Here is a 26,773-nt window from a genome sequence, read left to right on the forward strand (position 1 = left end):
CTGGACCGTGGTGGTGTTTCAGCAGCGCTGGACCGTGGTGGTGTTTCAGCAGCGCTGGACCGTGGTGGTGTTTCAGCAGCGCTGGACCGTGGTGGTGTTTCAGCAGCGCTGGACCGTGGTGGTGTTTCAGCAGCGCTGGACCGTGGTGGTGTTTCAGCAGCGCTGGACCGTGGTGGTGTTTCAGCAGCGCTGGACCGTGGTGGTGTTTCAGCAGCGCTGGACCGTGGTGGTGTTTCAGCAGCGCTGGACCGTGGTGGTGTTTCAGCAGCGCTGGACCGTGGTGGTGTTTCAGCAGCGCTGGACCGTGGTGGTGTTTCAGCAGCGCTGGACCGTGGTGGTGTTTCAGCAGCGCTGGACCGTGGTGGTGTTTCAGCAGCGCTGGACCGTGGTGGTGTTTCAGCAGCGCTGGACCGTGGTGGTGTTTCAGCAGCGCTGGACCGTGGTGGTGTTTCAGCAGCGCTGGACCGTGGTGGTGTTTCAGCAGTGCTGGACCGTGGTGGTGTTTCAGCAAAAGTGGGATTGTGTTGATGTTTCAGTAACACTAAACCATGATTCTGTTTAAGCACAGGTGGGACCGTGGTGCTGTTTAAGGACAGGTGGGACCATGGTGGTGTTTAAGCACAGGTGGGACCATGGTGCTGTTTCAGTAGCGCTTGAACGTGGTGGTGTTTCAGCAGGTGTGGGAACGTAGTGGTGTTTCAGCAGCACCAGACCGTGGTGGTGTTTCAGCAAGGTGGGGACCTGGGTGGGGTTTCATTAGAGGTGGGACCGTGGTGGTGTTTCAGCAGAGGTGAGACTATAGTGGTGGCTCAGCGCACTGGACCGTGGTGGTGTTTCATCAGAGGTGGGGCTGTAGCGGTGGTTTCGGTGTTCAGCAGCGCAAGACCGTTTTGGTAGTTCAGCAGCGATAAACCGTAGTGGTGGTCTAGTAGAAGTGGTATTGTGGTGGTGTTTCAGTAGAACTGGACTGTAGTGGTGCTTCAGCAGAGGTGGGACCGTGGTGGTATTTCAGTAGCACTGGACTGCAGTGGTGTTTCAGCAGTGGTGGGACCATAGTGGTGGTTCAGCAGCGCTGGACCGTGGTGGTGTTTCAGCAGAGGTGAAACTTCAGTGGTGGTTCTGCAGCCCAAGACCATGGTGGTGGTTCAGCAGCGCTGGACCGTGGTGGTGTTTCAGCAGCGCTGGACCGTGGTGGTGTTTCAGCAGCGCTGGACCGTGGTGGTGTTTCAGCAGCGCTGGACCGTGGTGGTGTTTCAGCAGCGCTGGACCGTGGTGGTGTTTCAGCAGCGCTGGACCGTGGTGGTGTTTCAGCAGCGCTGGACCGTGGTGGTGTTTCAGCAGCGCTGGACCGTGGTGGTGTTTCAGCAGCGTTGGACCGTGGTGGTGTTTCAGCAGCGTTGGACCGTGGTGGTGTTTCAGGAGGGCTGGACTGTAGTGGTGTTTAAGCAGCGCTGGACGGTAGTGGTTTTTCAGTAGAAGTGGGATTGTGGTGATGTTTCAGTAACACCAGTGCTGTAATTGGACTGGTACAGTCCGGTACGGAGTACCAGCACTTTTTTATTTTGGGAGGGAGAGTAACGGCACTCCTCAAGAGAAATACTATACTTTTAATTGAAGAGTACCGGCACTTCTCGGAAACAAGCAGGTACTCTGGCACAGAGTACCTGCACTCCTATTTTTCCATTTCAAGTAGAGTAACACTAAACCGTGGTGGTGTTTAAGCAAAGGTGGGACCATGGTGCTGTTGAAGCACAGGTAGGACCGTGGTGCTGTTTAAGCACAGGTAGATCTGTGGTGCTGTTTCAGTAGCGCTTGAACATGGTGGTGTTTCAGCAGGTGTGGGAACGTGGTAATGTTTCAGCAGCACCAGACCGTGGTGGTGTTTCAGCAAGGGGGTACTGGGGTGGGATTTCATTAGAGGTGAGACCGTGGTTGCGTTTCAGCAGAGGTGGGACCGTGGTGGCATTTCAGCAGATGTGAGACCGTGGTGGTGTTTCAGCAGATGTGAGACCGTGGTGGTGTTTCAGCAGATTTGAGACGTTGGTTGCATTTCAGCAGAGGTGGGACCGTGGTGGCATTTCAGTAAATGTGAACATTCATTTATAACAACAATTAGAACTGTTGATACCAACAGGTTTAGACAGTGATTGTGGCAGATGTACAAGACCTCAAATACAGTCAGATGTTTTATGAGAAAACTGGATGGAGGGAGTGCTACTATCCTGAGCAAAAGAGGAGGCCGACCATGATGTGTGTGGACGTTTCCAATTCTGAAACATCAATGAAACATGGCAGGTGAAGAGTGGAGTGGCAGCTTAGTACCAATGCTGAAGTGGCCCGCTGTGCTTTAGTGCTATGGTCCATGACAATGGCGTGCATAGGCAGTGGGATCAGAGACCACTACTGTGCAACTAACATGATGAGATTAGAGGATGGAGAGTGCATGACAGGAAATGAGACCTTGCTGAGAAAAGTGGATTTACTATAGAAGATCAGGCTAAGGAAGTATGTGAAGAAGAGGCAGCAATGGAGCAACAGGTCTGGGAGGAGGAAGAGGGGAGAATGAAGACCATGGTAGATGATGGAGTCTGGATGGAATTACAACCAAATGGGAGCATTCATTGTGTTACAGGAGAGTGAGGTTGCGTGCTTGAGCTTGTGATTCACAAAAATGATTAGAACTCAAGGAGCTACACATTTTACAACTGTTTCAAATGATGATGAAGCCTGTAGCATAGAGTTCAGAGTTGTAGATGGAAGGAATGGCTCAACAAGATCAAGGACAAATGAAAGCTATGATAGAAATTAAAGCATTAAAAAGATCTAGACATTTCACTTTAATGAACACTTGACTGGCACTGATGAGGCCAATGGGGAGCATAGCATATTTAAAATGCTGCTGGCCTTCCTTGAACTGCAGCAAATGTCTCAAGAAGAGCAGGACGTCTATATGAAAATATGCTTCATGCAGATCAAATGCTACAATCCAGTCAACTAGGTCTAGGGCAGACAGAACCTGGGCCACCGTGAGCATTTTGAATCTGTCCTTCCACAGAGAGGATAGATGTAAAATAGGATGGAGGTCGCCATCCTTCTTTGGGACGAGAAAATTTTAAGAGTAACAACCAGTCCCTATTTCTGAGTACACCACCCTTTTGATGGCACCTTTGCACTGAAGGGGTCGCATCTTCTGCAGCTAGATCGATAGGTCCTCTTCTGAAAGCTCTCGGTGTGGGTGGAAGCTAGGGTCGGTAGGAAAGAAATGGAAGGTCATAGCCCTGCTGAATGATCTGGATGACCCATTTGTCATTTGGGACGAAGTGAGAGACGCGCTAAAGGCTCTCAGGCAGTCCTGCTCTTATGTGTGATTCGGTAAAGCAGCGCTTGATTACCAGTACCTGATGTAACTCTGTAACTGTTTTTAATTTGCTGAAATTGATTCCGTGTTTTTTAAACTTAAACAAATCAGTCACTTCCTGTTGGTTCTTGTTCTGAATCACGTACCTGAACTAGCACTTCCGCTCAGAACGCGGTCTAGTGCTGGGAGGGAGGGAGTTGGCAGCTGCTGCACAGCAGAGCTGATTGGTTGGGGGGCGGTAGGGGACGGCATTTCAGCGCGCTGGAGCCGACGCGCAGCGGACGAAGTGAGAGACCCGCTAAAGGCTCTCAGGCAGTCCTGCTCTTATGTGTGATTCGGTAAAGCAGCGCTTGATTACCAGTACCTGATGTAACTCTGTAACTTTTTTAATTTGCTGAAATTGATTCCGTGTTTTTTAAACTTAAACAAATCAGTCACTTCCTGTTGGTTCTTGTTCTGAATGATGTACCTGAACTAGCACTTCCGCTCAGAACGAGGTCTAGTGCTGGGAGGGAGGGAGTTGGCAGCTGCTGCACAGCAGAGCTGATTGGTTGGGGGGCGGTAGGGGACGGCATTTCAGCGCGCTGGAGCCGACGCGCAGCGGGCGCGCCGAAGGCGCGCCTAAGGCAAGCCCGTCTGCGCCCTGCCGGGACCAGGGGCCATAAACTCTGACCCAAATTTCATGTACCCGTCTAATGAGCTGCTGTCCTTCGCCACACATAATTATTCTCTCAAACCCTCCACCCTTTCAATATTGGAAGCTGAAAACCTCCTAAGGACTCCAGCTGTAGCCCCAGACCTTTCTGTTGCGCCCTCAGGCCACCTGTCATCCAGACTAGTGAAGCCTCCGGGCTTGACAGTGGCCCTCCTGAATACAAGATCCTTGCATAAACATCGCCTCGAGATCTTTACCCTTGTTCAGGAAGGAGATATTGATATTCTGTCATTGAGAGAAACATGGATGGGGGATGCATCAGCCCCTGGCATCATCTCATCCCTGCCAGGGAAGTCTCAAGGCCACTATGATAATATCAGAAAGCTCGGACAACTCTGAGATTCTAGGAGTCAAGTTTACTTTTGACTCCTCTTGCTTTGTACTTCTGACAGTATATCGCCCCCCGGACGCCACCCCTGGTTTTTGCGACTATTTCTGCGAAACTATATCGGACCTTAGCACACGCTATCAAAAGCTTATGGTTGTGGGAGACTTTAATTTCCACTGGGGAACTAGTCCCCGTGAGTCACGAGCTAGTCAATTTGACATGACTATGTCAAACCTAGGATTCCACCAATTGGTAAACGGCCCCACTCACCTTAAGGGACATACTCTTGATCTGGTTTGGTCATCTAACCAGCAAGACAGACTTTTAAATTGTCTCCCATGTGTCTGGTCGGATAATTTCCTAATTTCGTGCTGGGTTCCTTTGGATTGCCCCTCCACCCTTTCCCCTCCGGAATGGAGGAGAGTGCGAAGCTGGCATAAGATCCAGTCGGATAATCTTACTGATTTTCTTCAGAAACTACCTCCATACAGGCCGGAGGACGGTTACACCGATATTGACTTAGCTAGTCAATCCCTTAGTAACACCCTCCAATCGGCCATTGATCATCTGGATCCAGAACGTAGGGAAAGAATAAAGTCCAAAAATAAAGGGGCTCCCTGGTTCAATGAGGCCTTACAGATACATAGACAGAGCTTGCGTAAAGTAGAGAGACAGTGGAGGAAAGCGTATAACGCCTCTGACCTGACCCTTTATAAAGCTGCTCTGGCTCTATACAAGAAAGCTATCACTTCCAGGAAAGCAGAATATTACGAGGCTCGGATTACAGACGCCCCTAATAAACAGAAGGAAACCTTCAAGATCATAAAGGAACTTAGCAGAAAGGTCGATGTCAAGTCAACTCTAATACCTTTTGACGTCGACACTTTGCAGTCCTTCTTCCTGCAGAAAGTGATAGATATTCTTCATGAGATCAATAGATCTCCTGCTGCCGTTGCTCTGAGCAGTCAGGGACTGGCGTCGCCTCCCACCTTACCAGCCCAATTTCTTACTCATTTTCCCCCTCTGGATTCAGAAGCTATGGCCTTCTTGATAACTAAAACCAAATCTGGCCCACCGGCTGATCCTTGTCCACCTAGGATCTTTCAGCTGGCTCGCCCAGTCTTGGAATGTCAGATCCTCTCGCTTCTCAACAACTCCCTGGCCCCTGGCCAGGTGCCATCTAACTTGAAGGAGGCTAGAGTTATCCCCTTATTGAAAAAGCCAGGGGCTGACAAGGCTGAATTGAAAAACTATAGGCCTATTTCGCAACTCCCTTTCTTGGCTAAAGTTATGGAGCAGCATGTTTTGAAAACTCTATCCGACTTCCTTGACAAATCCGAGCTCCTTCACCCACGTCAGGCTGGCTTTAGAGCCCATCATAGCACGGAGCTAGTCATGTTGTCTGTCCTTGATGATCTCAGATTGAATGCTGACAATAGAGAGCCGAGCGCACTTGTGCTCTTAGATCTCTCTGCAGCATTCGACACGGTCAGCCACTCTATCTTACTGACCCAACTGATGGACCTGGGACTCAGGGGCTCGGCCTATGACTGGCTAAAATCCTTCCTATCTGGTCGATCGCAAAGGGTTCATCTTGGTGATTGTACTTCTAAGAGACGTGACCTCCCATGTGGCGTACCCCAGGGCTCTGCGCTGTCCCCTTTACTCTTTAATATATATCTACAACCCTTAGTGACTGCACTGTCCAATTTGGACTGTCGAGTTTTTAATCTATGCTGACGACACTCAGCTTATTCTGAAGATTGACAACTCAGCCCATGCCCATGAGATGGTTCAAAGTATTTTAAGATTCACCACTAACTGGATGACAGTTAATTCTTTAAAAATTAACCCCGACAAAACGGAGGTTCTCGTCATTCCAACAATCAATAACTCCTGGAGTGGCCTGTTTTGGCCCAAAGAACTTGGGGCTCCTCCTTGTCCATCACCAGTCGTGAAAAGCTTGGGAATTAAGATTGATGCAGAACTCTCTCTAAGTCATCAAGTCTCCTCAGTGGTGGGCACCTGCACTGGTGTCTTGAGACAACTGAGGAAGTTGTTTCCCCTCCTATCAGCTTCCTCCATGAAATCCATAGCCTCGGCTACTATTTTATCACGCCTTGACTATGGGAATGCGCTGTACCTAGGTCTTCCTTTGAAACTCATTAACCGACTCCAAGTTGTACAGAATGACGCTGCTAGGTTGGTTTTCAGCCTTCCTAGGAGGACCCATGCCTCACCCCTGCTGCTTAAGCTACACTGGTTGCCTGTTAGACAACGCGCAAAATTCAAGGGCCTATGTATTGCTCATAAATCCCTTTATGGTCACGCCCCCAGCTACATTAGGGAACGCCTGGTTAAGTACGTTCCAGGACGTTTACTCCGGTCTACAGATGCTTTTCAGCTAGTATGCCCTCGGAGCAATTCGGCTACGAAGGGTGGGCAAGCTATTTCTGTTATTTTACCACGTCTTTGGAACCAACTGCCAGATGCTTTACGAAAAGAACCAGGCTTGTTCCCCTTTCGGAAGCTACTGAAAACTCTGCTGTTTAGAGACATTTTAATCCCCCCGTTACCAGGACTGTCTTTACTGGGCCGAATGCAAGTCTCCTTCTGTCAGCGCTAAGAGACCTGTTGGTATACACGCGCTATATAAATCCCCCTACAAATACAAATACAAATTTGTCAGATGTAATGGACTGCCACCCTAGTCCAGTCCTGTGATGCAAATCGGCATCATAGTCAGACACATTGGAACACAATGTGAAAAACTTGTAAACAGACAAAAAAAGCTAGTGGAGGTCAGAATCTGCATTCAAAGAGCAGAAAGAAAGGAAAGGGCGCCAGCACTCAGGGGTGGTGCATAAATGTGGCACCGCTCTGTCACTTCTGGGTCAGAATGAAGCCAGTGTGGAGCAGCATGAAATCACTTAGCAGCATGCAGGAGCACTGCTGAGAAAATGTCCAAACCCAGTTTGGTGCCTGAAGATATTCTAAAGGTAAAGAATAGAATTCAAAATATCAAATTAGGGCTATGATCCAGAAAATGTGGAACAAATGCTGTAGAGCCGTCACCAGTATTAGGCATTAGCACAGAGGCTACCTGTTATGTTATGTGTATATGTAAAGCCCACTGTCACCGTGAGTCTATCCTGTTGCTGAGCAGATGTGTGTGCCTAGCCTTCCCTATGGAAGGTTGGTTAAATGAAAAGTTAGGTTTTCAGCTTCTTGCTGAATTTAAGAAGAGAGGAGGAGGCTCTGATTTGGAATGGGGGGCCGTTCCACGCATTTGGTGCGATTTAAGAGAAAGCGTGTCCCCCTGGTCTGGTTCCTTGCATGTGTGAGATGCATGCGAGTAAGAGTCTTGCAGCTTGGAGGTGTCTAGGTGGTTGTCGGAGGGAGATAGGACTGTGCAGGTAGGCTGGGCCTAAGTTGTGAACTGCCATGAATGTGAGTGTGATGAGTTTGAAATTAGCAAATTTGTGCATTGCAGTCAGTGGAAATCCCTGAGATGAGGTGTGGTGTGATGTGTGTTCTGTTTGTGAGATTGAGGATGAGTCTGGCTGTCAAGTACAGGATAGTTTGTAGCCTACAAGTAAGTTGCTTTGTGGTCCTTGTGTAGAGCCTGTTTCCATAGTCCAACTTGCTGGTGACTAGGGTGTGAGTGACAGTTTTAGTAGTGTTGCTTAGGAGCCATCTGAACAACTTCCTCAGCACATTCAGGGCGTGGAAGCAGGATTCAGTGACAGTGTTGAATATCACTACTTTTGTCTTGTCAGGATCATGTGGATGTCATCTGTGGTGATGATGAGTGCTGTTTCTGTACTGTGATTAGGCCTGAATCCAGAATGTGTTGCATCGAGGAGCTGGTGGTCTCTGAGGTGGTCAATGAGGTGCTGGTTGATTACTTACTCTAATACCTTTGCTGGGTATAGCAGTTGAGGGATGAGTCTGTAGTGGGAAAGCGTGGCTGAGTCAGCTGAGGTTTTCTTGAGCATGACGGTGGCATGTTTCCAGGTGTCCAGCAATTTGGTTGAGTTGATCGAGGCAGAGGATGGGTGTTAGCGGTACGCTGATCGATAGGAGTTCTTTGGCGAAGGCGTGGTGAGGACAAGTGGATGGTCTTCAAAGTAGCAGGGATTTCGATGGTGGCGACGGTGGGCCTTGATGTCAAGGTTCATTCCTTAGCTGTGATGAGAAGTTGAGTTGTGGCTGTGATGGGAAGTTGAGTTGTGACTATGACGGGGTCCAGTTGAGGGTCGAAGTTGCTGTATATAGAGGTGATTTTTTTACAGAAGCATTCAGCGAGCTTTTAGCAAAGGACTTGTGAGTTGGTGATGTGGCTGCAGGGGCTGTAGCAAAATTTTTGATGATGGCAAAGTGCCTACATTGATGTTATCTACAAGAGTTGGTGTTTGGCATTTACTGGTGGTAGCGTCTTAGGGCTGATTTGAAGATGTCTATAGGTGGTGCCTTGACTTCTTTTTGATTTGCACGCCAGTTGTTTGCAGTGGCATTTCGTCAACCTGAATTCCTCTGTGTACCAGCTGGCCTGTGATAAGGTTCTTGCCATTGGGTTGCGCTTGACAGGAACCAGGATGTCGCAGATGCGGTCATCTACTCATTGAGGTACTCAATGGCTCTCAGCAAGTTGTTGGTGTGCTTGGGCCGGTGTGGGGGGTTTGGTAACGTGCTGGGTGAGGCCAAGGTTTCTGAGGTTTTTTGGAAGTGCAGAAGACTTTGAGACAGTAAGGTCTTTTGGGTGAACCGTCTCTCTAAGGAGGATGAAGGTGCTGGCATTGATCATGAGGGGTTTGACAAAGTCTGCCATGTTGTTGGCAGAACAGGTGTTGGGTCCTGGTGGTCTGTATGAGGATTTTTCCCAGGGAGAATTTGGCTGTGATGCATATCTTGAATCTGAGGTGTTCTATGTAGCTGAAGGGGTGTCCGTGAAGGTGGTGCAGCTGAAGGTATTTTTGAATATGATGGCGACCTCCACCTCTGGGCTTGGACGATTATGTACCCAGCAGTGATGGCTGTAGCAATGTCCGGGGCAGAGGCTTGTTTTAGCCATGTTCCTGTGAGGAACAGCAGATACAGAGCATGTTGATGCAGTAGGTCCGATATCTCTGTGGCGTGCTTGGTGTCCAAGCAGGTGTTGAGGAACATGCATGCGAGTGTAACATTGTGCTCTTCACTGATCTTAGAAGACCTGTCCACTAGCCAGGCCACATGTTCCAATATGTGTGTGCACGTTTTCTGGGTGTTCGCTAATTTCTATCTAACACGTGCTCAACACAATGATACCTGCTCTTTAGTGCCCTCCAATGTCCTGCATGAGCTTACAACTGGCTTCTTCTAACAAAGCAATTTTTTATTGTGTCATCATTCTTTATTGAAACAGTCATACAGCGTACGCACAGTTTGAGACAAAGTATGAAAACATTAAGCAATACAAAGCAATTAAGTTTGGGGGGAGATAAGGGAACAGGGAGAAAGTACTTTGCACATAGAACTAATATGGCCAACTTTCCCAATGCTTCGTATCTGCCTATGCATCGAGTGCCATCGGGCTGACACAGCAATTTTAAGGTGACAGCGTTGGGATGATTCAAATGGAGGGACTTCTCATTGAATATTCTTGTTCAATAGCTGAATTCAGCAAACTCCTGCTGATTGGGTTGAAATAAATACTGCAAATGTAGAAACCTCAACATTCCTCCTGAGGCTTCATGAATCGGTTAAGTACTTTTACCTTGTTGCATGCATTGAATTCAAATTTATTGGGAGAGGATTTGGCCTAATGGCTAGGGGTGTCGGCCTCGAATCTGGGGAATCGGGTTCGAGTCTCAGCAACGACGCAGAACATCCTGTGATTCTGGGCAAATCACTTAATCTCTCCGTGCCTAACAAAAAAAGAAAAAATGAATGTGTCCTCATGTTACGCAACTGGTGCCTGTGTAAAGCGCTCTCATACCCGATACCTTCGGGTCAAGTTCGCGCTATACAAAACTCTAAAAAATTTTTTTTTTTTTTCTAAACGCATTCTGGTGCAAAACGTAGGGATCATTAATCTGCTACACCTGAGTGTACAGGTACACTAGAAGTAGCAGGCCATTTCCTTACTGACCTGTTAGTCCCAATCATTCCACACCACACTTGTAGGTTAACATTCTACACCATAGCTGGGACACAGAGACCTAGAACAAGACATGCCTGTAAGTTCTATAAACATTCACACACAGGGCGGAAAGACGTGTGATGCGGAAAGGGAGTCTTGTTAGAACGGATGTCGAGAGTGGTAATGTGTTGCACCCCGAGTGTATGAATGGCCATACAATCGTGAGATGCAGCCCAATGGCCCATACTGTTCTGCACTTTGCAGCCACAAAGGATTCATGAACATGCTTTGCCTTGTAGAGCTAAGGAGCACTGTTAACATAACTTCATCACAAAGGATGCCTTTGGACTGGGTTGGAAGGGTGGGTGAGCCAAATCACCATCAGCAAATAACCAAATCACCATCAGCACAAATGCTGTGAGGAGCACAGCACAGGTGGTGCTATCAATAAACTGTATACAAATAATGATTATATTCATTCTAACAATCAATATAGGTATTGCAAACTATAACTAAATAGCTTGGCCAAAGCTTTTAAATGAACACACAGGCTAAAAGGCATAGGAACGCCGTGGTGTTGCTTGAAGAGCCAGGGACCAGTCACCCACATCACAAACTAAAATCGGAAACAGTGCAGGGGCACACCCTGGAGTATCCTCTGAGAGATTTTTAAGAGTATAAGTAACATTCACAATAACACCAAACCAAGCTCAGTCTAATAAATCGGTGGGTACCAACCCACCCACTGAGACTTGTATGTAACCTGCAGGTTGGAATCAACCCAAGAAGGGCTGTCTTGGTCTGTCATCTTTCCAAGGTTTCCAAGGATTATAATGAAATTTGCTGTTTATGCACTAAGAACCAATTTCATCTTAGATGTGACTTATACACATGATCAATGTTGTCACTATGCATCCGTTGTGCATGGGATACATGTGCTGGCTTGGCTTACGTTTTCATCAGACAAGGAGCGAGCGCAGCAGGCAGTGCCCTTATGGATGAGCGAGCAGTCAGAAAACCGATTATATACACAGCTGAACCATGAACAAGGCAGATTTCAGGCCAGCTCACAGCACCATGTCGGAGATTTCGAAAGGGCTTGCTTTGTTTTGCTTCTTAAAATAGACTTTGGCACCTGGGTTCTGGCCCCTGGTTGTGCAGCTTGGCACTAGGCAGTAAGGCAAGAACAGTTCCTGCTTATGGAGGGCAGACGGAACCAGCGAACCGGACAACAGGACCAGTGAACTGAGGAAGCCTACAGATTAAGGTTTTATAAATTAACAAAGGTGGAAAGAAGAAATTGTCTCCCTCCACGGTAAGAAAATCAATGTCAGTAGAAATAGGGATCCCTGGGGCAGGTATACTTAACTTACTCTGCACTAAAAGGCTCCAGAGCACAGGTGGTCGTCGACTCCTCACAGCCAGAAACAATTCCAAGCGCAGAAACTTCAAGAGAATTAAAAATGTTAAAGTTAAGAAATATCCCTGGTAAAGAGCGAGCCACTTAGAACTTCGAAAATTCTAAAAATTCTCAAGGACACGAGGGAGTCAGAACTGCACTGCTAAAAGTAGAATGGAAGGTACCAGTAACACCCACAGTAACTAGTGAAGTCCTTTGCTCCCTCAATAACTGTGGGATGTTCAATACATGGTTGAAGCAAGCGAAGACCCTTTCAAAGCACATCTATTGCCTTAAAACTTAAGACCCCGCGCTGGATATCCCTCAATGCACCTTCCTTGCACGGGTCCTTGTCTCAATCCACCTAAGAGCCAAAGAGAGAGTGGGTGGCGAGTGGGTCATATGCAAAAAGGGAGGGATGGGTTTAAGAACAACCAATGTTAGCCTGCACTACAGGCAGTAATGTTTTACAGGTACATCCGCTGCCCAGCTGCCCTGTCAAGTGGGAATAGACTACTAATTTAAAATTTTGGAGGAGGTTTCTCAGCCTAGACAAGTAGATCTTGTGCAGGGCTTAGCCACGTGTACGACAGTAAGCAAATGTTGAAAGCGCAGTGCTTGCAAGCAGCTGGTACAGCGCTGCAGTTAACGCTCAGAGGGCGCACTGCAGAAGAGCCGCCAACACCAACTTGGATTCAAGTACATATACAATGAACGCCTTCAGGGGAGGAAGGCGACCACCGAGAAATATTCGAAATACAGGAAACCACTGACCAGTCTATGGATTTCTAACAAACACCTATCCATTGGGTCAAAGTCTTTAATCCACTTTAAGCAGAAATCAAGGGTCCTCCGAAAAGAAAAGTTATAAAGGGCTCCCTAAGCCTCAAAAGCTGGAGAAGGAAAGAATGTGGAAGACACATCTGATTGAACTGAAAGCCAGAGAATTCAAGCACAAAAGCACTATTCGTCTACAATAAGCTATTGTATTTAGTCTAGAACTGAACTCGTTTTTTTAATATTAAAATGTAGCATCTTAGAGTAAGAGATGAAATTAGAGGCTCCTATTTATAGATTCTGTTGTTCATTAAAGATAAAACTTTCAGGGCTCAACTGTTTTCAAATTTTATTTGGTGTGTATGAAAACTTGAGTTTTTTTCTGCAGTGTTCCAGGTGGAAGAAGAATTACATCACCCATCGGACAAGCATAACGTCGGCAGTGACGTATTGGACAACGTTCCACCTTGCAAAGCTCAGGCACAATATGTGCAACCTACTTGGGCCTGTAAGCGATGGTCCAACAGGTTACGCTAGGATGTACTGAATCTTCCCTAAAGGGTATGAAAAACATACGAGCACCACCTCGTCCCATCGGACACTCCGAGAGAAGCGATCATCCTATCACATGCAGTTAGATTCGGACGTAGTCCACAAGTAGTAGAACTTTCAGCTGCATCAAGAGAGCATTCACTTTAATTATCACCACTCCAGGCTTGAGGCTTTCATCCAGACCTCGACAACATTCTCCATTTGTTCATGCTAAGATACTGATGTGCCTGGGGTATGTGAAAACCATCCTCTACAAACAGGCCTACTGAAAGGATTCTCCCTTTCACCGGAGAGCAACCTGGGATTTTTTATTTATATGCAAAAATAAAATGTGGATCAGAAACATTTAGCAAGAACTAGGATACATAAAAGAGTGTTGGGGAGCTGGCAAACACAGAACCCTAATTAAGTAACGGTTACGGAATTGATTAATCATCAGGTTGCATGATCACCGGCGAAGACAGTCATACCTCTAATGTACTTGTACTGCTGCATGCAATGAAGCCTACGAGTGTGAAATAGACCGTTCCATCAGGATGGGATGGCAGTATTCAAGCTCATCCTTCAAGTTGCAGTAGATGACCTTTCGAAGCAGTGTTGAACTCCAGAAGAGAGAGAAAGGCCCGGATGCCTATTGAAGAGAGTTCCAATGGAGAGACTAGTTGGCTTAATGACCAGAACCTGGATGGAGTAGAGCATGACCTAGGCATTGAGGGAAGGTTGAAGTTTGTCCATCAGAGACTCTGGTTATGGCGGCCTTTATGACTGGAATGAGTTCACTGGGAGATGCTATGATAAAGAGTCAGAGATGAATGGGGTTGGGTGACTAGAATAGGAGGGTGGAGATGGAGCACCGAGTAGAGTAGTGACAGTGTCACTTATTGTGATTTCAAACAAAGGAATAATGGTAAAGCCAATGGCTCATAAGGAATGGTCATTGATAGGCGAGTGTGGTGGTTGTGCTCAAATAATTGTGGGTGATGCTGAAGTGTCTACATAAGGTTTGGAAAGACTGAGGATTTTTTTCACAGTGTAGGGTGTCACATGGTGAGTGTGAGGTCCAGCCGCTATGATACAGTTCTGTGGAAGTTTTGGTCCTGTGTCACTTGTATATGAGTGCTTTAATTTTAGTTTGAACCTTTCAAATCATCGCTGAAAACTAAGGATTTGGTAGAGGTTGTGTGTGTTGTGGTAGCAAATGTTCATAACCAAATGCTTCTTTGTGAGTATTTCTGAATAGATCAGAATATGTTTAGGAATGTGGTCCGATCCTTATAGATTTGGATCTGGAATGCAGGCAGGGAGTCAGGAGAGTTTTTCCTTTGAAAATAGTGTTAGTCGGTGAAGGGAACCCCGGGGGTATACTCGGCCAACTTCTATAAAGCCATGATTAGATGGGGAGGAGTTGAGAGTAGTTTATGAATTAGAATTTGCTGGTCAGAATTATAGGGCCTATGGGGTTTCTAGGCGATGGATGTGTTTGAGAGGTATATTGATTAGTAAGTGGTAAGAGAGGATTGATTGTAGATTATTGAGCACCAGGTTGTCGACTTCAAGAAGTATGGCACATTTCTATGTCTATTATTGATGGAGCTGGAAATAGCTACAGAATTCTGACTTGCTCGAAATCAGTGATGTCCTAAGGAGGACGAAACGCGTAGGCTGTGCTTAATCAAAGATTGTTCTGTTTGTGTTAAACTAATCTGGATGAAATAATCGTTGAATTGGATTTATGAATTAATGAACATTTCTGTTGGAATTTAGACTTGGACTCCCTGAAATTTCTTGCTTTGAATTGTGGAGAAATATTTTTGGCGAATAAAGAAATTGAAAAGAAAGAAACTGATACAGACTTCAATATTTGATTGGTGATTCTATGTGAATCAGACGCTCCTTCCATTACTATTTTCACTAATAACATCATCCAATGAGTGCGTTTTATAGATAACATAGTGGGGGTTAACTACCATATTACTTTTCTACCTAATTTTGTACAGCCTGTGTCCAGCTAACGGGTGTAAGTGTTTACAAAAACGCATAGGCTTCAAATGCATCATAGCCGTGTAGAGGTATTGAACACATTATAAATCTTTGTATTGAAGATTAACTCAGTGTGCAGGTGACAGCTGACTTGTGTTCATTATGTTCCACAAACGTTTTCTGATAATCCTACTGCAGAAAAGGCTTGGCAGGGAAAAGATTCTACGTACTTCATATTAAGTATTGTAAGCAGCCTTGAGTTATTCGATCAATCGTCTTAGCATGACAGTTTCTACTTAACATAGAAGACTGTGTGCAACCAGTACTTACATATGCACATGAGCTTGTTTTGCTTCAGAAGATGATCTATCTGAAAACTTTTCACCACAGTTGAAGGCTACTGGTAGTATGATCTTTAACGCCTTCAGCCCTTGCTTATTTTAAGTGAATAGTCATTCTTTAGACAAGTTTTCATAGAGTGCATACTGTGCTTAGTAAATAATTTTTAATTCTCTATAGTGTATTTGTCATGAGCGTTTCACTGTCCGCAAAGAGTCTGGTACAGAATAAAGTCTTTCCATAGGATGAATGCTGAATACAGTATTAAATTCTCAACTTATATCAAATTCATAGGTTCGGTGACTGTTAGGGGTTTGATACAGACAAAAGCTGTCAGTACTATGGCACTGTTTTTGGTAGATACTTTTAGTATTTTTAGAAACTTGGGAACTTTAGCAAAATGTGAACTACACTACCCATGAAGTGTATGGTATAGGGTCAATGTGGCACACAACCCATACTTTCTACTGCTAAGAGAGTTGTTTCAGTGATGGCATTTATCATGGCATTCTTCCGAGGTATTATGTACTTACAATTAGATCTCTAAAGCAATATCCGTTTATAGGGCAATATGCACAAAAAAAGCTTGATGTCCTCAGTGATGTCATGTGAGATATCAAATGATGTCATAGAAGAGGTCATGAGTGATGTCATTAGTGAGGTCATAAGCAGTACATGGTGGGGGTGCAACTTTTAGTTAGCACTGCTAACTATAACTGCTGAATTGCTGTGTTTCTTTAAAGTTAAAAACGTTAACGTTGTCACTGAGAAATTCAACTTACTCTAACGGTACTTTAACCTATTTTTTCTTCTATGAATTTCTATATTTTTTGTTTAAGGAGAAAGCAGTTATTTTTATTACACCGAACAATAACGTTATTTTAATGGGGTTTTTTTTCAGTGCATTTAGAAGATTTAATTTTTTTAAGTAAATAATTTTTGTGAGAGTATATATGGTAGAATGACTTTATAATATATGTTGCGTTCAGACATTATTTTAGTAAAACCATATTTCTTTTTTATTGTAAAAAAACAGGATATGGATTACAGTTTGCAAAATGTGAGCGGATATTAAACAGATAAATATTCAATAGAAATTGTTTATTTTCTCAGTTATTGTAACTCAAATATCAAGACATGTCCACAGCAATTTTTTTTGAGGTGTAATGACTCTCCCATTGAATTATGGGACCGTATGTGGCCCCCATGGCAAGCTGTCTTGAAGAAGCTTGTAAATAACGAGCGAGAGGTGGGTTGTATGACATTACAAGGTCTTGTTTTAGCATGCACAATTTTACATTGCAGATTTAACTCCACTTACTATTACCACGCATTTACAATTGCTCACAATAAAAATACATTTACCACGCTATTCACTTCCAAGCACACTTTTACCATGCATACCGTTTCTTTGTTTTTTTCAATAATATATATTATATGAGTAATTTAAGCTTGTGATGTTGATTGAAGGTAGCCAGAAAAAGTGCCCAGAAGGGAGACACACCCATACTACATTCCTGCACAGAGCTTCCCTCCCCACAATGCGCAGTCTACAGCGCGATGTCCTAATGCCATTACAACCAGGAGGCCCAGCCATATCAGTGGCGACAGACTCCCTCACAGTCTCTTCTCACTATAACCCGCAGGCTGCCCCAAAAGGAATTTTCAAAAGAAGCAAGGACAGGGGTACGATTAATTTTTTCCAAGTGAAATTTTCTAGCCTTTGGGGTGAACTAAACCAACGCAATTTGCTGCGTAGTCCTTAAAACCTAGTTTAAACAATGTAATGTTAGATCGGCTCAAGGTGTTACATGACATTAATGTATACAAGACGGCGAGTTACAGACATGTCTAGCGCAACCGTACCTTTGTCGCCTTACAACCATATCAAGAAGCAACAGTAAAAGCAGGTTGCACATGTCAGAGGGATAGGAAATGCAGAAGGACAATATAGCCAATCTACAGCACGGTACCTTGAAGGGCTTTTCACTAGGAGAGTCGGGCCAGATCGCATGACTATCTCTGGTGCAGGACAGTTTTCGTCAGTTACTGGGGCGTTTTGAACTAATATAACCACATTTTCAACAGACCTAAAATAAAATTTCATTCTCCCACTAGAACACAATATTCTTTTTTGCAGTGGCTATTCACAGTGCTTAGCACTGTGGAATTGCCTGGAAGCAGGCTGAGCTGCCTGGCATCAGTGCAATGTATAAGAGCTGCCCCTTACATTCTATTCTGACAAAACTTTATCATTAGTACAACACTGCCGCCTGCTGATGATCAGTACTTGGGTGGTAAAGTAGCACTGTTGAAATGCGTGGTAAAGTCTTGCATTGTAATGACTTACGTGCCAACCGTAATTCTGTTGTAAAAAATGTGTGGCACATGTATTGTGATGTTAAAACTTCAGAGTAAAGGCTGTTTCCCGAGAGGGGGAGGCCACAAATGCCTGCCTCAGTATATTTCTCAGTGTCTCGCGAGAGTATTGGGAGCTCAAACACTTAGCATTTGTCTCATGGATAACAGCCCTGTAATCTTGGTTGTGGGTGGCAGAGTGTGCAAACACATAAGCCTCTCTGCTGAGAACTCTCTCTTCAGACAAATTTTCTTTACCCTCCTCCCTACTGTTTTATGATCCTGCGAGAGTCTTGAGAGATCACACTTTTTATTTGGGGGGGTGGGGGGGATACATTTCACACTGCCTTTTATTACAGTACTTATACTTTATAGTTCCCACTACTAGTGTATGGGGAGAGTGTGGCCTTCCCAGTCGGCGCTTTCCAGACAATAAGAGGAGTGCATAGTAGGGTGTAAGGAGAGACTGGCCTCTCCGTTGACCGCTCTCCTCAGGTTCACCAGTATACATAGTAGTGCATAGGAGAAACTGGCCTGCTTCCTGACACTTTAATCAATCTTCTTTTGTGTAGCACAACTTATTAACCCTAGGGGTATCCCGGCACTGAGGATCTGCGGCCCTAGTCAAAAAGTCAGGTCTTGAGCTCTTTCCTGAAGTCGGTGAGGTAGGGGGGTTGTTCCAGAACTTGGCGGCAAGGTAGGGGAAGGAATGACCTCCGCTGCGTGAGTGAGGGCAAGGGATGCAGAGCGGAGGTTCCTGGTAAGAAGATGGCAAGTCAGATGGTGGTTGATGTAGGTGGGTCCGATGTTGTGGAGAGCTTTGTAGGCATGAATCATCAGTTTGGAATGGCATCGCTTCTGGACGGGGAGCCGTAGGAGGATTCTGAGATGGGGTGGTGCTTGTCTGTCTTGGGAGGTTGAGGATGAGTCTGGCTGCGGTATTCTGAATGGTTTGGAGACATGTGAGGGGCTTTCTGGAGGCTCCGGCGTAGAGTGCATTACCATAGTCAAGTCAGATGGAGATGAGGGCTTGGGTTACTGTTTTCCTGGTGGCAATGGGGATCCAACGTAAGCTCTTACAGAGCAAGCGGATGGTGTGGAAGCAGGAAGAGGACACAGAGTTGACCTTTCCCCTCATCTTCCTCAGATGTTAGGTGACATCAGTAGGGTGTGTAAAAGGGCTGACCTCTCTGCTGAGACCCCTATCTTGGATGAAGGATGTGTGTAGTAGGGTGTGGGGTGGGACAGGCTTCTCTGATGAGACTTCTCTCTGTAATTATATTTGTGAGTAGTAGGATGTGGGGAGGGAACGGGCTCTCCTTTCAGACCTCTATCTCAGATGATGGGAGTGCGTAGTCGGGTATTTAGATGAGCCTTAACTCTACTCACAACTATTCTCAACCAAATGAGCATAAATAGTAGAGTCTGATAAACACCATCTCCAGTAAGACTCCTTCATACAGTAACAAGTGTGCAGAGCAGAGGGTATTCAAACATCACCTACTCCTTCCTACTTTTAACGATCCTGTGACAGTCTCATGAGACCGCAACATTTAAAAAAAAAAAAAATAACGAAGGTTTAGTCTTCTAATCATCACAGTACTTATCACTTACACACTTCCTCTCAAAAACAAGGTCCACAATATGTATTCCTAATAACAGAGTGTATTGAATCATCTACTCCTTTTTACTATTCATGATCTCGCGAGAGTCCTGGAAGATCGTAAAAATTAGATAAAAACAATATACATTTATCTTCACAGTAGTTATCCCATTCACACCTAGTATCTAAATCTAGGGGAACAGCATCCCTTTCTGCTGCCCGGATATATAGCTTTTTTACTTTATTACACATTTCAATTTTCACAGTGAACAGTAATAGCACCCATTTCCTTTCTAACTTTCACACAGCCAGCCAATCAGAGTGCTCGTGAGACTTGGAGCCTCTCGCTCCCGTGAGATTGTTAAGGGTCACGGGAAAAACTGGCCTCTCGACTAATCACATGGCTCCATTTATAGATTTGCGCTCTCGCGGGAGGTAATCGCGAGCCCAACTGACAATATTACAATTATTTTTTAGCCTTAATATTTCTAAAACTACTAAACGGATTTACACCAAATCACAAAAAGTACTATCAGCGGACCAAAATCTCAAAGTCGTCTAAGGAACATGAATGGAGATTTTGCACTTTGGTGCCCTCCTTTTTGTCTCAGCCCCCGCTTGACGATCACCACAAAGCTTTTGAGAAAGGAGCTGAAGTAGACAAACTATTTTTTGGGAAAGTTTTGTGGAGATTTGTTAAATAGGGCCAAAGTTATTAGCAAACCAAAAAAAGCTCTGTCTGTGGAAAAGCAGATCTAAATAAATAAATAAATATAGCGGATAAATACAGCGCAAAAAAATCCATACGAGTCATGTCCCAGTATTGACATCTGATCTCTATCTGGGGGGAAAAAAAATAAATAAATAATATATATACATACATATATATATATATATATATATATATGTATATATAGATATATATATCTATATTTATATCACAGAGCTAAAAGGCTGGCTGCCAACACAATATTTATTGGCTTTGCCAATGCTCGTTTTCAAGAGTTTACGCATTTCCAACATTCTGTGTCACATACAAATGACCCCTTCTAAAACAGAGTCAGGAGTTTAACAAAAAGCATGTCTCATAAATCCTAGTGTATTTGGTAACTTTTCCTCTCAACCTCTGGGATCTCTCGTTAGGGAAGTACTGTAATGCATTCACTGTAAGTGTCCTTAAGTGTCTTGTCAAATGTGGAGACATGCAAATTTTGCAGATTTCACAATGATAAGCATGTATTCGGGTTACTGAGTAATCTTAACCCATGCACGCACTGTGACTACGACAGTTTTTCTTCAACGCGTGTGTACTGTGTGGATGCTGCCTAGAGAAGAATCGAACAGTCTGGACTATACAGGCTCATGGTCAGGTGTTTGCCCAAATCAGCCCTAAGGCTTGCAGTTCTGTGCAGTGTGCTGACTCTGTGGTAAGTACACCTGGTCCACTCGTAAACCATCTTGCTCTTCTTTCTTTCTCAGCCATGGACTATATTCTTCGTGGTTTATCCTTCCGTTCTACCAGGGTCCATGATCTCCTGTGACGTTGTACTTCAAGCCGGACCATACATACACTCACGTAAGATGCATTATCATTTGGTTCTGGAGGGCCGCTATATCCCTCTCCTTACCTCCTATTAACGTTTCTCTCAGTCGTACCTTTTCAAGAGTCCAGTAAAGGACATCTATCCAGTGAGTGTATAGTCAGACAGTCTTGGGTTCATGTATTATATGGGCATAGGGATTACAAACCAGACGTTTCTTGGATCCTGCAGATAAGATGAGCTTTATTCATTTTGTCGTGTACTGCAAGTTCTGCGTCACCCTAGGTACGATGGGCACGCAGTGAAGGTGCCCAGGGGTAGCATGAGATGTGCTAAACACCACAGACAAGAGAGTGGTTATGGGCCAACTGAAGGCTGGCAAGCAGTTCTCACTGCCCAGGGCAGTATAATGGATTTGAGTTCACTGTATTCTGCACCGTTACTAATAAAACATGCTGGCTGGTTAATAGGTGGCAGATGTAGGAGGTGCAGTCTGGGTACAGCAGCAGCTGACTAAAGATCAGACAATTTTTAAACTATTTTCTCGGTTAAAAGTGTGTATTTAGAGATCAGCAACGAGGGCTTAGTGGATTCCACTAACTAAACTAACAAGAGTGAACCATAATCCCTGGCGGCTATCCACAGCATAAGAACGATCAAAAACAAACATCAGAGCCGGCCGGGTGGGGGATTTACTGGGATCACAGACGTCCAAGCAGAGCAAAAGTACTGAGAGACTTCACATGCGAACCAAACAAATTTTTCCGTATCAAAATATCTGCAGCGGCTGGACACGACTGTGGCCAGTGCAGTGGTGGTGGCCTCTGAACGGGGGTGGGAGGCAGGTGGAGAGGGTTAAAGAAAAAAAAAAACCTTTTCCGACGCCGCAGCACGCTTCTCCTCGTCCTCGCTCTTCTACAGCCCCAGAGGCAACCAGGCTTCCGATCTCTGCCAACCAATCTCGATGCTGCAGGAGCAGCGTCGTGATTGGTCTGAGCGTCCTCTTTGGACGCTCATGCAACCTGTTTGGACGCTAATGCAGTGCCTGGGGAGGCTGAGCATGTTCTCCACTGGGCTGTGCAACACAGCCCAATGGAGAACATGCCAAGTGCGCACGACAGTTTGGCCGGCCCTAGAGAGAGATGGCGGACAAAGCGTCTTTACGCACTTAGGAGTGGGTGAACCACTACTGCTCCCTCTGATGCGGGTAGCCCAGCCCAGCCCCGCCCCGCCCGACCTGGCTGGAGTCTAAAAAAATATATAATGAGAATAACAGTTATTATCACTTTATTTTTCTTTTACTCAAACAAGCTTTAGCGGTGGAGCCGCCACTGGACCAGTGTAGGAAAAATCATGAACAAGTTAGCACACCCAAATTCCTCCAGAACCGAAACCTTTAAACCAGTCCATTAATTCGTTCGCAGTTGGAAATTCACTTACTTTAAGGGTCACGGCCGTCACTTTGATGATAAAATCATTCACCGAAACCTTGACATCGCCTAGCAAGAGATAGAAAACAATAGTCAGGGCAAAATCCACCTGTCTCTCCAAACCGCGTTGGTTCATAATAAAATATTAGCTCGACAAAACTTTGAAATGGTTTTCTTTGTTACATAAATACCAAATATACAGAATGCAAAACAACCATATTGTCACCGCTGAAGCTTAGATGATGGCAACAAACCCATCTATAAGGTAACAAAAAAAAGGTTTTAAATGAGACAAACACAAAAGTAATGCTGGAAGCAGCACAGCCGTCCATTAGATGCCCCAAAAATGGATCATATGAAATGAAGAGAAAAGTAATGACAAGGGTAACAAGCGGAAGGCAACTTGATTTATACATGTAAAGGCTACTTAAATATTGGAGTCAAGCATTTTACTCCACCCAACCGAAAGTAATTTGAGCAGACGGAGTTTGTAGAGTCATACCAAATAAGTAATTCATACATTCAATCACAAGTAGCTGCATGGACCAGTTAACTGTACCTCTCCAAGAAGCTCATTCTTATTGTTGTAAATGCAGGTGTCTTGTGTATCACAGGGTGAGCACATTAACACAGACCATCAAAATATTCCAGTTATACAAAAGAATAAGAAACACAAAAATGGACACACCACTTTTCTTTTTACTGAATCGAAGAACAAAGGTGTTACCTACTCAGACACACTGTCACGATTTTAATCTTTGAAATCTAAGACTATAGCCTGTATGCACTAACACAGTTTCCCATAGACACAGAATGAGTAAAACCCTTTGATGCACCAGGCCCTTGGTTCCTAGCAGATTTCCTTACATTCAGACACGAGCAACGAATATCAAAGTGCCGCTGATCAAACACCTTTCCTCCTAATCTTTTGGATTGTCCAAATGAAGCTGGACACAGTGAAATATTGGCCTTTGATCTCTATGGGTTTAATCAACCTCAGAACACTTTAATGCATCTTAAACAAGTCTAGGACTTCACGGAAAAAGAAGCTTAATTTGACTTCCAATAAAAATCACGTCAACAGCGGAAAGTCTTGAGATGGAATTAACTCATTCACTTTAGCACCATCACATCAATTAAAACCTCATAAAAAGAAAAGGTCCATGGCTCTAATTGAGACCGATATGGAACTATTTCAATAAACAAGTTCTACATGTAAATTCTACACCTGGTTATCTCTCTCTCATTATTCAATGTTCTGTAGAGCACACTGACCTTTCTGTGTTCAGTTTTGTAAGGCGCTTTGAGATTTCACGTTTTTGTTATATCAGGGCTGTGACAAAGTCTTACTATGAGCACACCGGAATAAAACATTTACCACATCCATAGTAAGAACATTCTTAAAGTGCTCCCCAGGCCATACCAAGATGTTAGAATTCACCCAAGTACAGAATCAGCAGAATTTAAGGCTACCGATTCATCTATCATCAAATAAAATACACTTGCCTGCACTCGACTAGATGCGTATTTGCAAATACAGGGGGAAATATATAATATTGCATGCGTTTCCCTATCTTACTACAGCTGTTTCACATCATATTAACATCTCTTCATCATAGTATACAAATCTTGTCCTTTTCAATAAAATGTAAACAAATCACAAACAATATTTAAAATATCATGAATTCCTAATATAACATGACATTTTATTACTATATAAAAGTGTGAAAGTGTCTATTTGTTTATACCATATGCCCAAGATTACCTTGAACAATCACAGATGCCAGTCTCACTTTGTATCCTCAGCTAGGTCTACCCAAGGGATATCTTAAGCAACAGCTGCTTGGGTGTGAAGTAACCTCAGAAATAAACCCATCCAGTGTTCTACCTGTATCTTGTGCTATATTTACTTGGGTTTGGAGGTGTGCGGTAAATTAAGGCTTCTATGGAATTCTCCATCATTCATGCAGGCTACCCAAACACCCGGCCCACTGCAAAAGCTTGGTTTACACTGGTACAACTTCTATCTGTCTGGAGCATCACCCAGAGCAGGTCTGTGGCACCTGGCTATAGTGTGACTAACAGGCAGCACCGATCTGGGATTCACCCACACGTCAATCCGTGTGTCTGTCAGGGCTGCATTGCAGGGCAGTAAAGACTCTGAAGATGAAGGGCCAAGGTTGTCAGATTTCAGTCAGAAGATGATCCATAGTTTCTATAGTGGGCTGCTGCCGTTCCAAAAGAGGCACTTTCCTTAAATGGTGAGCCCTGTTGCGTCTCTGTCAAGGTGTCAGGAACACTTGCATTCTGGATGTCTAGATAAAGTCCATTATCAGTATAATGAGGGGGGGGGAATCAGAAATACATGAAAGACAATGCTATCAGTGATAACAGGATAAACTATTTTTCCAATGTTTTTCTATGGTGCAGTTTTTGTTTTCTTTCTAACTCTTGATTCGTACCCCCAACTTCTGCATCTTGTCACTTTTTGGATAATACATGTATTTATTACTTTAACCAGCGTGATTGGAACCTTTTAAGTCCTTTATTTATCAAGGTATTGTTGCTTGCCAAGTTGTTACACAGATGCTTTTTCTCAGATGAAGGCCTAATTAAGTGTAATACATCTCAGAATCTAATTTGATTTTGTGCAAGGGAGTAGCCAGAAAATTAAAATACCCCTCCATTATGAACCAAAGTTCAGATGGATCCAAGAAAGCAAAGCAAGTGAGTGCGACCCTCCCTATAAGAGCTCCCTTGTCTCTTCAATCGAACCATCTATCCATCTATCCAACATTTCACCTTCACCCCGGCTGTAGGTTCACGACGCCCCTGCCTTTGTGTATCAGATTATTTGGCCCTTGTGGTAGCTCAGTCTCAGCTCACATCAAGGCTGTGGTCTCTCGACCAAAGGCCCAAGGCTCCAATTTCCTGCACGAGCTTCCTTTCTCCACTAACGAAAAGACAAACACCGGGTTAAAAATGTTTCAGATTTCCAATGTAACAAATGTATTCTACATTAGGACGTCACATTCACCAGAGCAGATCAGGGAAGTGACAAAAATGGGATGCTAAGGTTATGGGACACATGCACTAGAGTATCCTCGCTATTGCAATCAGCACATTTGTCAAATCAATGCAAGAAGCTCAGGTACAAAATATTCTGCAAACAGATGCATAGCCCAGATGGAAATGTCATCAACCAATACAAAAGGGTGTGAAGAGAGAGCCAATCAGGCCTCGGCAATGCTGAAACAAGAGTTCATACAGTCCAGCTACAACTTTAAGTTAAGTGTCTTTACGAGATAGCACAAATTCTCCACTGTATTTAAAATATGTACACAGATTATTGAAAAAATGTACTAGAGGTTTGCGGTGCCTCTTCCACAGGCAGCCCCTTGAGATAAATATGCCACGAGTGCAGGAGACCGCCACCTCGCTGCATGTCCTTGAGATAACACTAGGTCTGGGCTAAAATTTTGTTCCGTTCGCGGAAATTGCGCTAATTTGAAATTTTCGCGTTACGCGGAAAGCGCAAAAATGTCAAAATTTCCGCATTCCGCAGCTTGGCGATAATTTGTTTCTTGCTCGCGCTGTAAAATAATACATTCTCGAGCGCGCGCGATCGCCTTACCTGAATCCCTGCATTCCCCGACAAGTTTTCTTGATCCGGTCGCGTTCTCCATGAGATGTTGTATTGTTTTTAGCCATTTGCGCTGTCTTGCGACAGTTCGGGCCCGCAGTGACGTCACGCGTCGCGCGATCACATCTTTCTTCTCGCGATCATGCACCTTGAGAAAACTGAAAACAAGATGGCCGCGCCCGCGAGCAACCACATGGGTAAGTTGGCGAGCCGCAACCATGCAGAAAATCTCGCGAACATGCGGGAAAAAACTTCAGCATCTTCGCGATATTTCCGCGTGTTTGCGATAATTTTTTACATTTTCGCGATAATTTGCGAAAGTGGATTTAGCAAATTCCGCCCACCCCTAGATAAGACGATCCCAGCCCTGGGATTGTATGCTGCAAGGCAGGATGATCAAATGAAAGGAAGGCAACTAAGGATGTTTCAGTATAAACGGTTTGAGCTCGTACACGAACGTGATTTAAGTGCTTTTGCACGCTGGGAAATGAAAGGACGAAATTTATTATTTTAAGATGACGGGTTGACCAGCAGGCTATGATACCCCTGAAGAAGGGAATGTATTTCCCGAAATGCATTGGGTTATTGGATTAAAATCATGGCATGTGAAACCCACTTCACACTCCTGT

At 44.6% G+C, this 26,773-nt stretch overlaps 1 protein-coding gene across 1 annotated transcript in view; it reads right to left on the reverse strand.

Moving 5' to 3' along the window:
• PDHX (pyruvate dehydrogenase complex component X) overlaps positions 1-26,773 on the reverse strand; it is a 704,575-nt gene that overhangs the window by 99,518 nt on the left and 578,284 nt on the right. Inside the window, exon 8 of the mRNA XM_085643496.1 lies at positions 22,512-22,570. Within this exon, the coding sequence (XP_085499622.1) occupies positions 22,512-22,570 (59 nt within the window). The remainder of the gene's footprint in view (positions 1-22,511; positions 22,571-26,773) is intronic.

This window comes from Triturus cristatus, chromosome 3_1 (assembly GCF_964204655.1).
Source record: "Triturus cristatus chromosome 3_1, aTriCri1.1, whole genome shotgun sequence".
In the NCBI taxonomy this organism is placed as follows: Eukaryota; Metazoa; Chordata; class Amphibia; order Caudata; family Salamandridae; genus Triturus; species Triturus cristatus.